The sequence below is a fragment of the Motacilla alba genome, chromosome 2 (assembly GCF_015832195.1).
Source record: "Motacilla alba alba isolate MOTALB_02 chromosome 2, Motacilla_alba_V1.0_pri, whole genome shotgun sequence".
NCBI classification, from domain to species: domain Eukaryota; kingdom Metazoa; phylum Chordata; class Aves; order Passeriformes; family Motacillidae; genus Motacilla; species Motacilla alba.
In genome coordinates, this window is record NC_052017.1 from 128,244,660 (window position 1) to 128,261,422 (window position 16,763).

General features: G+C 40.0%; 2 protein-coding genes across 3 annotated transcripts in view; both read right to left on the reverse strand.

The window, feature by feature from the left end:
* Nucleotides 1-16,763, reverse strand: part of RAD54B (RAD54 homolog B) — a 62,088-nt gene that overhangs the window by 32,058 nt on the left and 13,267 nt on the right. The window contains exon 1 of one of the 2 annotated variants that reach the window (XM_038127789.1): nucleotides 6,943-7,076. The exons of the other annotated variant lie outside the window; for it this stretch is intronic. The gene's annotated coding sequence lies outside the window, so the exon portion shown is untranslated. Of the gene's footprint in view, nucleotides 1-6,942; nucleotides 7,077-16,763 lie in introns of those variants that run through there. 2 annotated transcript variants of the gene reach the window in all.
* LOC119697252 (fibrinogen silencer binding protein) lies at nucleotides 7,397-13,571 on the reverse strand. The gene is made up of 2 exons (XM_038127791.1): nucleotides 13,125-13,571; nucleotides 7,397-8,873 (listed from the first exon to the last, which is right to left on the reverse strand). The coding sequence occupies exons 1-2, from the start codon at nucleotides 13,493-13,495 to the stop codon at nucleotides 8,348-8,350; spliced, it is 897 nt and encodes a 298-aa protein (XP_037983719.1). The 5' UTR covers nucleotides 13,496-13,571; the 3' UTR covers nucleotides 7,397-8,347.

Below are 16,763 nucleotides of genomic sequence, written 5' to 3' on the forward strand. Positions count from 1 at the left end.
TAAACCTCTCAGCTGTCTAAAAATCCAACTGACTCCAGCTTTCACTGTAAAAATTTAATGAACTAAGCTGAAAGCTTCTGTCAGGTCTACAGAAATAGATGTGCAAGTCCTATTATCAAAGGAAAAAGCAGCATCATTGAGAATTCTGAAAGGCTGCAGGCATCATTCGGTGCAGTGAGCCAGATCAGCTTGGTAAAACACTGGAACCAGTCAAATGCCATCCAAATCGACTGTCTACTGTACTTTTTAATGTTGCCATCCACACTGAAAGTTGTTTTGATTAATTTGTCAAGTAAAGGAGTTTTTACTTCAAAAAATAAACGCAGAAGTGAGACCCAAAAGCAAAATTTATTCTTGGGTTCTGTAAATATTGAATGCTACTGCGATAAATTAGAGTGTAAATGTGATATAAAAATATTCCAAATATTTAAATTACCAAAACCCCCACATTACTAAAAAACAGTTAATAGACTATTACACAATCACAGGCTAATTGTAGCCTTCTCAAAAAGCAGTCATTTTTGGAAGCAGTTCGCAGAGATCTAAGTGTTCATCCTTTTGTGTTTAAATGTAAATGGAAGGTACTCAGCTAAACCCACATGTGGTACTTTGAAAATATGTGGTTTGGCATTCTTTTAAGCATTTCTTATTACTTCTGTCACTTTTTTAGAAAACTATTAAGACAACTATTTCTGTACTGTACAAAATCTCTGTTTCTGAAATGCAAAGACTTAGATCTGTAACAAAAAGCAAGCAGGCAGAAAGGGATTTATTAAGATTACACATCATGCATATTAACATCTGTTTTAGCACATACAGGAAGTAAAAACACTTTTAATGTCCTGTTTGTGTTTGTTAATGGCCATCTTTGATTTTCTTGGATTGTAGTAAAAAGTCCTTAAAATACAAGTAATCAACAAAACTTATGCCCACTGTCACAAGCATGAAACACAACATATTCCTGTCCTAAATTATTTAAACAGGACTGTTTAAAATTTATGATATTACCCTGGGAAGAGGCACACAAAGGATGAGTCATATTTTTTAGAATTTTCATGTGTTATGCAGCAATGATTACTTGCAGAGTGGCTGACGAAATATTTGGAAAGGGGAAAAGTAATCTTTCCAAATCAAGTTACATAACTTTGATTTACATAAATGTAATCCATTCAGTAGTCCTAGCAGAAAGTAATATTTATGGACCAAACATAAAAACCTAGAGCTTTAGTTGTAATTCTTACTAGGAAAGCAAAATAGAACTGAGAAAATGAAGGAGGGAACAGAAGAAACTCATCACTATGGAGAAACCAGGTGTTTACTGTGCTGCCTTTGTTGGCTCTGGATGTAAGAAAATTGAATACTACTTAAATTGCATAGAAATCCCAATGCAAATTAATAAGATGATTCCATGCAGGAAGCCTTAAATTCATGATGCCTTTAACAGACCCTACTTTATGTCAACCCTGCCTATTTTTGGTCCTGAGCTGACCACTTATATAAGGAAACGCTAGAAGACATGGAGATGTGGCAGCTTTCCATCAGCAGCCCAGCTCTACTTGCTATTCCCAAAGGACTGCTTTGACCCTTGGTGTCACTGGAAAGCTGCTGCAGCACGTGCAGCTCTTCTTCCCAACTGCCCCTATATGTACCTCGCTGGGTGTATGTGTGCCTACAAACCTAAGTGCACAGGCATGCTCATGAAAGAAGGATGAGATTTAGAAAAAGATTAAATTTATTTCCTCTGAAAACAAGCTTTAGAGATGCCCACTAGATCTTCAGAGCTGAAGTATCTGAAATTCTCCGAGTAGATTTAAGTTCTGCACTGCTGAAAAACATCTTTAGTGCCATCTCAGAAGTTCAGGAGATTGTGTATTTTCAAAACTCAAGTACAGCAAATTAGCACATACAGTTACATAACAAAAACTATTCTGAAAGGAATAGATTTTATCTAGCAGAAATAATTATAGCAAACAGCAAAGGCCAAATTCCCTAAACTAACTTCATCCAGTCCTTTTCTGCACACACACTATGCAGCACTCTGAATCACAGAGCTACAACCCACATTTTCCAGGCTATTGCCAGTCTTTCTGCAAAAGAGCTGGGCCATCACCCATCCAGCTGGACAGCCCAACAGCTCTGAAATCCTTACTGCCTGCCCCAAAAGAAGGGTACCTGCACTTGAGATCCTTGTCATCTGCAGCCCTCTGGATCTAAACAGTGAGCCACTCAGTGAGTGGCTTCCTCACTGAGGCTGTCTGTCCCATTATTGGCAGAACTACAGACACATTTTCTTGCTTTCACTCAAGGTGTTCACAGCTGAGAACTCCCTGATCCATCCTCAAGAGTGCAATGTGCTCAGGCTGGACAAGCTTTCCTAAGAATCAGTTGTTATGGACTACATCCAAAGTGTAACAAACTTGTTCTGAAAATGACCACCTTCTGCATTTGTTAATGACCTACAAATTAAGACAAACTTGAGTGAGGTTCTATAGGAATGGCTAAAGACCAGCTTGATGCCAAGTTTCAAGTACTTTTTCAAAAGCACAGAGAAACTGGAAGACGACAAAGGGAAGATGATAAAAATTCAATATATGCTGAACAGAGTATTCTCCCTGCAATTTGCTTCACAGGAAAAAGATGAGTCATCAACAAATACATATATAGAACACATACACTCTAGCCTGAGAGGAGGTAACAGCATAAAGTAGCTTGATCAAACTGACAGTTAATGCTGCTAAGGTCATCTTGTCATGTACAACCTACTGCCAAAGCCTCCTCACAGTGCAAAGCAGCGCAGACATTACTTGGGTGAAACCTGCAGAGCTTACAAGTCAATTTTGTTTGGGGCGGCTCACAGTGCAGCCCCATACACCAAACACCATATTACAATGGAGAACACCACAATAGCAATATAACATACTGGTTTTAATCCTGTATCTCTGTTACGTACCACACATAAAAGCTTTGACTTTATAAAATGGTATTCTTTATAGTATCAACAAGCGGCCTATGTAAAAAGTATCTGCAAACTGCTGCTGAGTTATGATAAATTACTTCTTTCACATGACATATTCAGTGATTAATAACAAATACAACTTGACACTACTGCAAGTTGTTATGTGATGCCATGCAGGACAAACAATCTTGTAGCAACTACCCAAAGGCAGTGCAACATCCCTTCTCCCCATCCCCAAACTAGATAAACACTTTGCCCAGTTGCTTCTGCTAAATGAAAGCTAAAAAAGTTTAAAAATCAGTCATTTATAAGCTGGTTTACTTAATTCAAGCATGTAGAAAGTTCCAAACTTTGAAAATGGACACATTTTGAGAAAGTATTAGCAATACAGACAAGACTTTCAACAACACACAAAGAAAGGAAATGGCAACACAGAATAGTGTAAACAAAATGACAGCCCTAACCAAACTGGGCCCTGAAGTCAACCAAATCTGGAGGGACAATGTAAGCCAGTGGAATTGTTTTTTCATTATATTTATGTCAAATTATGCTAATTATTGTGCCTAACTATAAATGAAAATCAAGAGCCAAAAGGGAATGGCCAGAAAACAATGACTCCATTTCAAAAAATATATAATTGCATGTGTAAAACACAAAAAAAAAATCAGTAGCATTTTCCAAGTCTGCAGTTTTGTTAAAGAGCAAATAGAAATCATAAACTATGTAGAGTAACTGCTGATTAAGTATTCAATTAAAATTACATTATATTCTTCTTGTGTGAGTAATACAGCGTCAAACAAGGTGTTATACTGAAGAAATATTTGGATACATCAACAAATGATTCTGTGTAATCACTGGGAAAAAACTGTGAAAACTCCACAGCATGGAAGAAAGGCACAGGTAGTGGGGAATGCCAATGCCTACAGATGGTTGAGCTTTCCTTGGGTTCTCTGACCCTCATTCACCTCCCCGCATACACAAATCAAAAGCAAGGTTTTCAACTATGTTAACACTGGACAACTGTAGGTTTTACAAGGAAGAACCCACATTTTGTTAGTTAGCATTTAATGGAACTTCAGGAAACTGCACCTTTAGCTGGAGAAAAACTACCCAGACAAACTGGATGCCATTCAAGAGCAAGCATCACTACACACAGGTTGACACCAAGGCAAATACTTTTGGTTTTACCAAGAGATAAAACACAGAAACAGAGGTCACAGAATGATTGATTGAAATTTAGTCCTGTATTATACAGACAGCTAACAGACATTATTTTAACCACTGTAAACAGCACTCTTTCTTTTTTTTTTTTTTTTTCCTCTAAGACACAGGCAGTAAGATTTCTCAAATTATTTAAGACCTGGATATTGAAAACAGAATAATGGCCTTACTTGTTAGGCCTACACACACTGAGAAGGTGTATTTAATGCATTTTAATGCTAAAAGTGTTCATTTTAGAGGCTTCTTTTTATTTTCATAAGCAAAATGGACAAGTAATCAACATCTTAGGAAAACATTTTATCATCTTCTTGAGTAACAGTTTTATTGTTTTAGTGAAGTTAAAATTGACATGGAAGCATCCTAAAGCACTTTAAAAAAAGACATAGGAAATTTTAAAAGACAGCTTAGCCAGGCAGCCTGGGTAGCACAATTTCTTGCTTCTTCCTCCCACTCAGAAACAACTATCATTTAATTGTAAGTAACTTAATGGCTTTGACTATTGGAAATCCAGTGAGCACAAGTTTGCCCAAAGAAGACAGTATGCAAGCTCAACTTAATGCATTTTAATTGCGGGGGGGAACCCCAAGTCAGAAAATGTGTAGAAGTATAAATGAAAGAAATAAATTTAAGCTAGTTAAGTGGAAAATATTAGAAAACAGGGGTAAGACAAGTACAATTAGCTAAAAGCAATCTCTCCCAGTCTTGGAGTGTTCTCTCTTACCATTTTTACCTGATAGGAATTCTCATCTAAGGCAAGCATTTCACAGGAATCAAAAGTTTACAGGGGGAAGCAGGAACAAAAAAAGCAAGATAATGAGGTAGCAGCAATGAAATTATAGACTGATTGCTAACCAGTTACTTGGATAGATGAAATTACACAATATGCTATCACAATTATCACAAAGTTACAGGTACAATTTTTTATTCTAATCCTAAACATAAATCCATTAGATGTTTGGAATGAAGTTACTCCTACAGCCTGTTTATTGCAGTTATCTTAGTAGAAGGACATGAACATATGGTAGAAATTTGTCCTTGCCTAAAATTACTCTGCTTGTACTCTGTACATTTTAAACATGCAGACAGGGAATGGCACTGCCAGATGTAGCAAAGGGAGTAAGAGGATAAGAATGAGGGTGAAGGAGGGAAGGGCTTCCTACCATCCCTTTCACACATGCTAGCATTTGCTGGAACAGTAAAAATTCATAGCACTTCACGGTCCAGCAGGACCAGCCACAGCTGTGGTGCATGTACCCAACATTAGGAATACATGGAAAAAAACCAGGAACAGGCGCGGAGAAGTGAGAAGTCTGACTCAGAAAGATAACCCGATACAGTAAAGCAGATGTGGAGTGGGAAAGAAATGCAAATCCACCAACACAGAGAGGTACAAGATAGAGTCAGCACCACACTGAACTGAGAGGGCAATATAACGGCACTGAAGGAGGAAACACCTCTCTAGTGAAAGGAAATAATCATCTCACTAGTAAAGGAAGAAGCGAGCTCCATGGGCACTCAAGAGATGTCTCTCCCTTTTCCAAGCTCTCCAAAAGTCATAGGAAACAAAACTCAGAACACAGCAAATGAGGAACATGAGATCTCTGAACTAGAGGTGCTGCTTGCAGATAAGAACAAAAGTCTTCCACTAACAAGTGACACAAAGTCAGAACAACGAAACACGGAAGAACACCAACTATAAGGGGACAGTGCATTTTATTTCTTCACTCACTTGCATCCTTCCCCTTCCAACATCAAGAACACAAGGAAGACTTTGCTCTATGCAGGGTCCTATTTTTGCAACTACTTTGCCTGCCAGTTGAGAAAAGACTATAAGCTTTCCAAGACTGAAAACTCCTCTAGTTCTAGTCCTTGAAATAAAAATACCATGCTAGTAGAAACCCTGGAAGTCACCTCTTCACATAGCATCAGAAGAAAACATCCTAAAGTCTCCAGAGCATTTTGATGGTCAGTGTTAAGAGCGCCTATAATTTAAAACCACTGCAAGACAATGAGCCGTATGGGAATTATTTTACAAACTGTTCAAAACTTGCTCATTTGCATAATATATAAGAACAGAAACTAGAAATTAATTCCTTATCCTTACCACCAGAAACCAGAATTCTGATTTTCAACTGAAAGGATAAGATCATACATTTCCAAATTACAAGACAAGGGCAGATAATTTACTGCTATTTCCCATTTCTGAGAAGCAGAACAAATAAAATCTATATTTATTTATTAAAGCAAGCATTTTGATTCTTATAAACTCAGAGAAGTGAGTATCTTCTTGAAGCATTTCCAGTTACACAAAAACAGATCAATGTCCTTGAACTAAGAAACACAGCAGAAAGCCAAGGACTGTACTGGAACAAAGGCCACTTATCCAGGCATCATCATTTTCAGTACACACAAAAATTCCCAGAACACTTACAGTACTCTCTTCTCAAGAAAACAACTGAAAAAGTTTGAGGAACTCCAGATTGTCAACACCTGTTTTCACTGTTCTATAGTTTTCCTCAGTTTGTAAATAAAAGACTTGCTTCCCTTTACTTTTCCTACCTGAAACTTGTTAGAGTTATCCTGGGCAGTGACAGTCAAGATTATTATATCAGGAAATTTAACTACAATTCTTTAAGCTCCATTAGCTCCTCAACTACACTTACATGCTTGCAGTCTTCAGTTTTCAGTAAGTATCTACCCCTGTGGTATCTGATTTACTCAGAAGACCAACAAGGAGATGTGAGGCTTGGAGGTGTGAGGCTTACCTCATTGAGAGTCTGCTGATGAAGACCACTGCCCCATGCTTGCATGCAGTGGGAGTGGAGAAAGAAACAAATTTAGGAAAACAGTGACGACAGGAGTGAGGAAGAAATAGTCTCCTTCCTATGCTTTTGTTCATTCTGTTGTTGGGGCCCTCTGAGATGGGAGGCACCAGAGGAATTACATTTCCTTTGTTCTGTCTTTTTCCTTGATGCTGTCCTTCATTTCCTCTTCTTGCTGCAATGGTTACAGGAAGGGGAAAGCATTGTTACAGGGAATAAGCAGCCAGAGGTCTAAGGCAGCTGTGGATCCATTCACAACAGGCAGGAGAGTAAGAATTATGAAGAAATTAATCATCTGGGACTGATATTTTCCACGCATTTTTCTTCCAGTTACGAACATTGATCACAACTACAGAGGAAACAGCTGCTACCAGGATATACAGAAGAATCAATTTCATTTTCATTTGGGGCTTTTTATTTGAAACTAATCGAAAGATCGGAACAACAGGATCTATAAAAGGGACCCAGAATAACACAATCTTCTGTTGATTTCAAGTCACATGTTACTTACATACAGAAACTATTTTATTTCAGTAGCTTATAGTCATAGTGATATTGATCAAAGGCACCTGCAACTGTCTTGGTTGCACATGCACTGCAGTAATTATGCATGCAAATGAGCAAAGTAGATATTTATGTGGTTGATCACCAGTATAATTACTATAACTGAATACACAATCATGGTAACTGTACACACAAATTACACATGCATGCAGTTTTAAAAACCAAGTGTTGCATTCATTGTCTCTATTTTGATAACATCCTATGGAAACACTTCTCCACTGGAAACAATTAAAAAGTATTAACTTTTAAAAAGATGTACATTTATTCAACTGTTTACTGAACATTAAAAAAATATAACAATCCAGTAATTTTGTTTTCCAAGCTGATATATCAGCAAAATGTCACTACTGTCATAAGATTTACCAACTTGAAAAGAATAAAACATTTAAACATGGCCTATTATTTCTCCTTCCTATATGCACTTATTTACCTGCAACTTCATTAGGATATTAAAGGTGATTATTTGAAAAAATAATGTATATGACCAAAATTTTTAACAAGAACTGAATTGATTTCCATTAGCTCATCACAACTCTAGAGATAAGTGGAAATGTTTTTAAAGTTTGTATTTTTATCAATTTAAACACTTAAACGTGGATTTGACTACACTTTAGACCAGAAGAGTTGGTGCATTCAAACCCACACGAGGTATTTTTCTAAGGTACTTAAACAACATATGCTTTCATGTCTCAAGCCCAGATTTTGATCCATCCATATTAAATGAGAAACAATTTTGCATTTATTATTAAGAATTTCAAAGAATATGAGAGAAGTGATAAAATATTTAGATATTGCTGTATTCTGGCAGATCACGGCGTAGTCGTATTGCCTTCAGCTTCTCTACTTTGATTTTTGTTCGCAACAGTTCTTCTTCCAGTTGCTGCTTTCTTTTCAAACCATCCCTTTTTTCTTGGACATAAAGACCGATTTTTCTTTGGTTTTCTAATATTATTTGATGCTCCTCTTTCAGCATTTGTAACATCTGTGGGTCATAACCACACATTGGTCTAAAGCGTTCTCCAACCTCAAGCCTAAAAAACTCATCTCTTCTTGGTACAGGGGAAGGAGACATCATCACTCTCATGTCAACTGAAGACACTGATGTTGAAGGAGACCTTTCCATAATATGCACCAGCTGGTGTTCTTCCTCTTGCTCTAAGTTCTCATTTTGCTGTGAGTCTATAATCAGAGAAGGAGGAGGTTTGACATCCTCTTCCGACTGCAAGTCCATCATGACTGTCGCAGGATGGTGATCCAACATTGCCTGTGGTGAACTGGTACCAGCAATTGTTTCTTTATCGATACTAGCACTAGAACACACAAAATCATATTTAAATAATCCATTAAAAACTATTTTAAAATGCATAGCTGTAAGTAACCAAACTTCATTTGAATACTACTCTGCTATCTATGCCCGGGACTCTATTCCATTACCGGCATACCACTTGTGCCTCTCTTTCTACCACATAGACACAGCCCTGTCTTACTCAGCTTTTACTGCTCTAAAGGCAGTACAGAAAATAGACACCTCATCTGGTAGGCCTCTCTGACACTGAAGAAGCAAGAAGGGCTATTAATGACAAATGAAAATATGAAAAAAAAAAAAAAAAGCAGCACCAAGTCATGCAAGTAACAGAGGAACAAGTTTATATAATATAAAAGGTGATTTTAAAAGGACATTAATTTAGATGGAATGGACTACGGCAGAAACCTTGCCATCTCCCAGACTTGTCTCCCCCTGTTTTAATGTGCTCCCTGTTTCTGATTCATGCACCCAAGCATTTAGGGTTTTTTTCCAACATAAAATATTCACTAAATAAAATTACACAAAGAGCCTTGGGAAAAGAAACCAGAGCCTAAAAGACAACCCTTGCCAGCAGATTTGGGAAGCAAGCTAGTCCTTGCTCCTTCTCTTTGAATCGTCCATCTTAACACTGAAGCTTCAAGACACAGAAATGTTTCCATTAAGAACAGCCTATATTTCTGTGCATTTCTTTTTTAAAGAACAACACCCACTTGACTCATCTGTCTTTGTGTAAATCCCTGAGTCAGCAGCATCTCAAATCATGATTTGGCATTGCACGGGCTTTGATGATAATAATGGCTCAAGCTGTTCCTGACACTTGTCTACCATCAGTTGTGTTTGAAACCCTACACTTCTGCACATCACTCCTTTATTCAGGTAATGCTTTTTTAAGCCAGATCAGCTTCTTGATCTATTACTGTACAGATCTACAAAGAATACTTGCAGCATGACTGGGATGGCAGTATAGAGTTACATGGGAACACGAATATATTAACTTGGGATTGACAGCCAAGTCAGTGCACTCTCAAGGCCAGGACTTTCTAAAACAGAGGCTATAACTGATGGTTGCAGACTCAAGACATTTCTGAACCCTTCAAAAACTGCTGCTAGCAGTCAAAGGCAGCAAGTGGATCCATGATTAGTGTAACGTTCACAGATGCTCCCCAGTCCTGGAGGACTTGAGTCCCCGTTTTAAATCTGGGGGTGAGCAATGGAGTTTTTCTACACCTTAAAACCTTAAAATGCCTTCAGAGCCCTACAAGCCACACACTGAGAAACTATCTGATTATTAAAACACCATCCTGGTTAGTAAGACGTGGGCTCAAATTCCCAGAAGCAAAGAAGAAATGTAATTTATGCATCCTGTTCTCATATAAATGCACTACCTCCTTAATGAAAAGGTAGCATGATCATAACTTCTGGTTCTCAAATGGTATTCAAAACTCTGGGTTTAAAAGAAATAAGCAATCATAGTTGCAATTTCTGAAGGACCCTGACCTAGCCTGCCATCCATTAACATGAAAATGCATTTTCTATGATAAAAACATGAAAGTTTCTCAATACTCAGTTGCAAAAAGGCCCAGGAGGGTCAGAGCAATATATTTTCCAAAAATAAAGCCTGTCAACCACTCAAACTATTTAAACTTAAGATTCTTTAAAAACTACTGTCCATCTGAAGCAGGTAGGAAAACTGACCTTTCATTAATCCCCTGAAGAAAAAAACCAAGATAATCTTAATTCTATTGACTGTTACCTGAGCTGCCTATAGAGTATCAATTATATCACCTTACTCCCTTCTACCTCATGTCACAAAGCTTCACTTTTTCCTACATGCTTCTTTCTCACGTTGTTTTAGTCCTCTCAGCATTGGAAGCATTAACCTGCACACAAATTTTCACTTGTTTTCCCCTGTGCTGAGTGTGATTCTGAGTTTTCTCCCTCTTCACAACCACAGCTTCTAAAAAAGCTTCTCTCCTTCTTATTTCCTGGCTCCTGGCCAGCTTCTAGTCTGAGAAAAGTGGAAACAACCAGCAGGAGAAGCAGGTCATTCTGACAAAAGGAAATGGAGAGAGAGCAGAAAGAGAAAGTAAGAGAGGTTATACAGAAGAAAGAAAGGTGAGATTTTGTGTAGCATAGACTAAAGGCTCTAAACAGTGGAAAAAAAATCCAGCTCTTAATAGTGTAATCCACACAGAACTAGAAAAATTACCCGATCTTCAGGTAACTCTGATGAGGCTAGTTGTTTTCTTTTTTCCTTAGTCAGCCTCTTAAGTGGAAAACAATTAGACAGCAAAGAGAAAAAGAAGGAATTGAGAAACAAAAGAGCTGCCTGTATGGTGGTTACTAATGTTGTTTCTGACAACTTGACTGAAAGAAAGACAAACAACAGTTACCACAATTGGGGCATGGTGTTTATAAGCCTGCAGGCACCCATGATTCACCAGGTTTCATTTAATCACAGCGAGCTAGAAATTCCTTAAAGGTGCGATTAAGAATTTGGGCTCGTTATAAGTCATATTTCCCTCCTCCAAAACCCAAGTCATATCCTGGTGAGTTAAAACCCAACACTGGGTTTATAAAATTAAAGTAAAATGCAACTCAGAGAACTATCAAATAATTATGTATTTGGGCAGGGAAAAAAATAATCTTGTAAATTATGTTCTTTTCCTTCAGCCCACAGTGTAGTGGCTGTTCCTAGGAACAACCATTTTGGGTAAGCAGTAATCAAGTCAGTGTTCCCAGACCCATAAAAAACTGCAAAAATTGTTTAAATTACAGGAGACAAACTATGGAGATCATTAGCTCTTAATCATTCAGTAAAAGCATCAGTGCTTTTTATAAGCCGATCTACAAACTGAAGTTCTCACACTATGGTTTTTTCCCCCTCCTTACAAAAGTTGGTAGTCAAGACACTGCAACCTTTATTAGCGCAATTAAAAGCCTCATTTTGTTCCAGAGAATTCTTTGGAATGGTTCCTCCAGGGGCATTCATCAGGAGCAGCAGCACAGTCCAGTTGCTTTAGACTTCTTTACGCAAAGGACCCACAACAGAATATTTTTAGAGCATCTGGCATGTTGGGATTTAGACAATTGTTACCATTCAGCTCAACCAGTGGCACCATGAATCCAATTCAGCGAGTGTGCGCATGCCAGCTTTTCTTAGAGTGTTACGCTGCTGCACTCACTATCAGTATATCTGATTAAAATACGGAAAGTTCGCTTCCCATTAATCTGCTTGGGAAAATAAGAAAAATCAGAGCTTTCTCAGGGTTGCTGGGGAGTTATTTGACTTCCCTCCCCCACTCCCTAGCTTAGTTTTCGTATCTGGAGGAACCAAAATCCGACCCAGGCATTTTTTGATCCCTCAAGGACCAATACAGAACCAGCAGAGTGTTGCAAGTCAGATATGAGGGGCATTAGCCAGCTGTGGGAGAAAGCCTGCACAGTGCCTGCCTGTATTATGTCTGGCTCAAATCTAGACAGTGTGTCTCACTTTACTGAGCAGTAAAAAAAAGAAACCTTGCAAAAAAAAGAAAACTTCTAGTGCTGCACCTCTCTGTTTCTCTCTGTATTTAAACTACCTCACATACGACACAGAACTGCTTGGAGTTTAGACTGCAATTAGCTTTGCTCCAGCTTCAGGGAACCATCGTCAGTACAAGAAAAGTATAATTTAAAAAAACATTTGCACTCACAAAGGCACTGCAGTGTGGAGAATCATTTTTTTTTTCTTTAAAGGGTTGGGATTAGCTAAAACATAACATGCAAACACCAAAGTAAATGAGAGAAAAAAGGTGAATAGGGCTTCTTAGCTCTGTGAACTAACTTTATTAAAAATCCTATATAAACTGGTAACAGTTCCATATGTTGCAAAATGACTGCAGTATTACCTTAAATGGAGGAGAATAGCCATCACTTTGCCAGTGTTTGAATAATCTGCCTATTAAAAGGTAGGGGAGGGGTAGAGGTTGGAGCTACTATTTCTCTTTGATTCTTTCTTAACCCTCACTTTCCAGAGTATGACAAAGACTCTGAAACAAGATTTGAAAGAGCTGAAAAAAATGAATGCAATGCTAAGTCAACATAAAGCTTCTCATAAAACAACAGCAGTATTATTTTTGTCATTGTTTCCCATTTGGGAATTTTCTCTGATAAACACTTCCTTTAGGTGCCTGAGCACAAGCAAAAGCATTACAAAGTAGATAGGAGGCGCCATAATTTTCATTCAGTAACAAAATAAAAAGAATTGTCTCACCTTTGAACACCGCTCCTGTCTCTTAAACACACATTGGAAATCTGTGGAATCATTTCCACAACTTTCTTGGTTGGCTCGGAAATGCTGCTTTTACAGTCTGAGTGAGTCTCCTTTTGCTGCAATAGCTCCTGTTTGGCATATTCTTTGAGCCTCTTGTACAGCGTGCGCAGGCCCTGTGCAGTACGAGGAGGGCGATCTACTCCGATGGCATTGTAGTTATCAGCTATAATATCCCAGCATTTGTTTTTTTCCACTATTACAGAATGCTTATTGGTATGTTCCTCGAGAATTTTAACATACGGCTTCACGAGTTTTAGCAAATCGAGCTTTTCAGATAAGGTAAAATTAGAAGATCTGGCCTTCCCAACCATTGTTATCTTTGAATTAAGGAAGCCGTTCCTGGAGCCACCATGCAGTCCCTAGCTCTGCTCAGCTCTTTTTCACAAACAGAAAAAGATCAGGCTTAACTAGGCTAGTCTCATTTAGGCCCACGCCTACAAGGGAGGGTTTATTAAAATTCCTTCAGCTTAAGCTGACGCAGGTTCAGGAAATCTGCTTAAGCCAAGCCTGACCTACATAAGGCTTCAGACTGAAGAAGGCGAGAAGAAACAAGCAAAATACACTTTTGTATGAAGAGACCAGACATATGCAGGATTTAAAAACATAAAGGTTTAAAGATTAGCACGTTACCCAGCTAAAAATTACCTAATTTAGCTGGAGTAACAAGCTCTGACACATCTCCCAGCTCCCTCACACAATCTCAAACTGAAACCGTGCTGGAGATGATTTTACGTGTAACGACGTCCCCCCCCAAAAAGCAACAATTGCTTTGTGCGAGGCAGGGCGCGTTACGGGGAGCGGGAGACGAGAGGCGGCGGCGCGTGTGGAGAGAGCCCCGGCAGAGCCCCCGGCGCCATTTGCATAGAGCTGGTCCTGCTGTCAGTCACTGCGGGGCGGCATCTCCCCCAGCCGGCTGGTTACGCTCGGGCTTCGCCGCAAAGCTCGGCTTCTCCCGCACTTGGCAGCCGGCGACGGCCACCGGCACGGGGGCTTCTTAAAGAGCCCGCTGCGCTCCCCGGCCGAGCTCCGGCGCCGGAGGAGCGGCACGAACGCCTCGGTGCGAGCGGGCCCCGAGCGCCGCCGCGCCGGCCCTGAGGCGGCTCCCGGGCGAACCCCGGCTTCGCCCCGCGGCCGGGGCTGCGAGTCGGCACCGCAGGGCTGGGGCTGCCCGCAGTCGTGACACATTACCGAGTGCGTTACAGCGTGTGGATACGGGGCTTTCAGAACATCCACCAGCAAACAACTGACTTTTATTATTTTTGATCCAGGCGTTTTTTCAGGATTAAAAAAAAAGTCTGATTTTTATTAACAAGATGTGCCTCCATTTCTAATGTTTGCTCAACAACGTATCACCTTAAAGCAAGCCTTCACATAAAAACGCATGCAAGGGTTTAAATTTCTGTGGTCTAAACTAAAGCAACAAATTGGAGAAAGAGAAAACACAGTAGATGGAAGGAAAGGTGTTCTCAAGTACAAAAAGCAAAAACTAAGTTTGAAAAATGACGTACTCCACTGAAAGCGTCCGGAGGGTGGAAACAAACACCACTTGAGATAGTGGCAACAGCTTCCTAAGCTTAACATGTCCAGCCTTGAAAACAAGGGAGCCTAGAAGCAGGGGGAAGGAAAGAGAAATAATTATAGCTTGAAATATCCTAAGGCTATAAAGATCTAGGTAGAAACTTGTTTGCTCTAAGGGGAAAAATCCCAAAGCAGACACAAGCCGCATTCAAAACAAGAAATTCACACTAAACAAAGGGAGACTTTTAACTGCTAAAAATCAATTAGCATTTAGAATAACAAGCACTTTTGGAACCATTTCTAAGACTTGGCTTGTCAGTATCACCTAACAAAATTGTGACCAGTCCACTTCGCTGGCATTGCTTTCAAGCCAAGATTAAATAAAGCACTTTATAGTCTGAAGCCTATTACACTTAAATTTGAGAAACAAAATACTCTTGCGGTTAGAAGCACTGTATGAAAACCATTACTTATAAACACCTAATCCTTTCCTATTTCCCCTCACTTTGCACTTTACTAATATTAAGAATATAAAGCTGATGGTTAGAGTTTTGGGTTTTTTTTTTTAATTTATGTTCTTAGTTGTTCTTCAGTAACTGAACAAAAATTGGATGGGCTTCACATAGTTTAGACTCTGGCAGTATCAGCATTGAGGAGTCACAGGTGAGCGTACGCTGCACCCTCCACTGTTGGAGCAGTTGTGCAGTGCCTACCCAGACTCCTGACTTTTTAGAGACAAAAACAAGTCAGTGATTAAAGGCTCCTCCCCACAGACACAAAGAGCACAAATAAACAGTGTGGGGCAGAGGAACCCCAATAACCCAAATGAAAGAAACCAAGCCCTAAGTCCAGCTGCTCCCAGGCCCAAGGGGCGACAGAGACCCAGAGTCCACAGGAGAGGCTCTCTCTAGACCACCTCACAGACACAAGGAGGGGGTTACTGCCCACTGGTATGGCACTCATTGTGAGATGCCACAAAGAGTCTTTTGGGATTGCAGAAGGCAGTACAGGATATTCAGAAGAAGAACCGAAGGCAACACAAGGGACAGTGAACCATGGAAGTGGTTTGGGAAAGAGCAAGCATAGGAGGATACTTAGGGGGGGAAGGGGCTAACAGGGGCCAGGTGTATGTAATGAAGTGGCCACCCAGTATAGTTGTTCAGCAATGCCCTGGGCCTGAGCACGGCAGATTGTCCTGTCTGCTTGTTAAACCACATTTGTAACTGTTTCCCTGGGTGAGGGGAAATCTCCATCGGGTGTGACCATGCCCAGAAACACAGATGCCAGCAGCTGGAGCTGTACCCCCAGGGGTCGCAGGGGCCCAGGGTGCTTGAGGCACCAGAAGGCAGAGGCCGGAGCCCAGGCACAGGGCCTGGATACCTGTGCCAGCGTGTGACCTCGGGCAAACTCCAAGCCAGACTAGCCATGCAGAAGGCTTGGGAGCCAAGCAACCTAATAGTCTGAGATTTAGCTACTGGAGGGTCACCAGGACACCTGGGGCCGGGTCAGACCAGCACCAGAGAGACCCAATGCATGTTTATCAGCTGGGAGACCAGGGGGGATGCAGGGATCACTAACTGAGCAGAGTAAGAATTTAAGGCCGCTTGCTGGAGGATCCATGTTGTGTACATAAGAATTTGCTACAAACAAGCTTTCTCCACAGCCAGTGAATGGAAAGCATGAGGCCACTGAAGCTGCTTGTATTTGTGTGAGCACTGAACTTTTTGATTCTGTCACTATATACACATTTAGTGTGGACATGTGCCTCTTCAAGATACATCCCTGTGGTCCCAGCCACGAGGAGCTGCAGCAGTCTCCTCTATAATGGGCTACCAGATGCAGCAACTCCCAATATTAGACTTATCTAAACTTGTATTACTTTATTACCTTAATGCTTAATGTTGCTAGAGAGACTAAGTTTCCACACTAACGCAATTATAGCAAAATATTGCTATAAAGTTTTCTTTTGAGCAAAATATGCCTGAATTGCATATTGTTCTCCATGAGTGTAAAATAACCCGTGTAAAAAATGAAGCTGGCTGCCAACCAAGATTTTTTTTT

Excerpts from the sequence above, each read along its gene's own strand:
- LOC119697252 (XM_038127791.1), bottom strand. The coding sequence starts at position 13,495 with ATGGTTGGGAAGGCCAGATCTTCTAATTTTACCTTATCTGAAAAGCTC. Across the intron at positions 8,874-13,124 it reads GACAGGAGCGGTGTTCAAAG|TGCTAGTATCGATAAAGAAA; the intron begins GTGAGACAATTC and ends TGTGTGTTCTAG.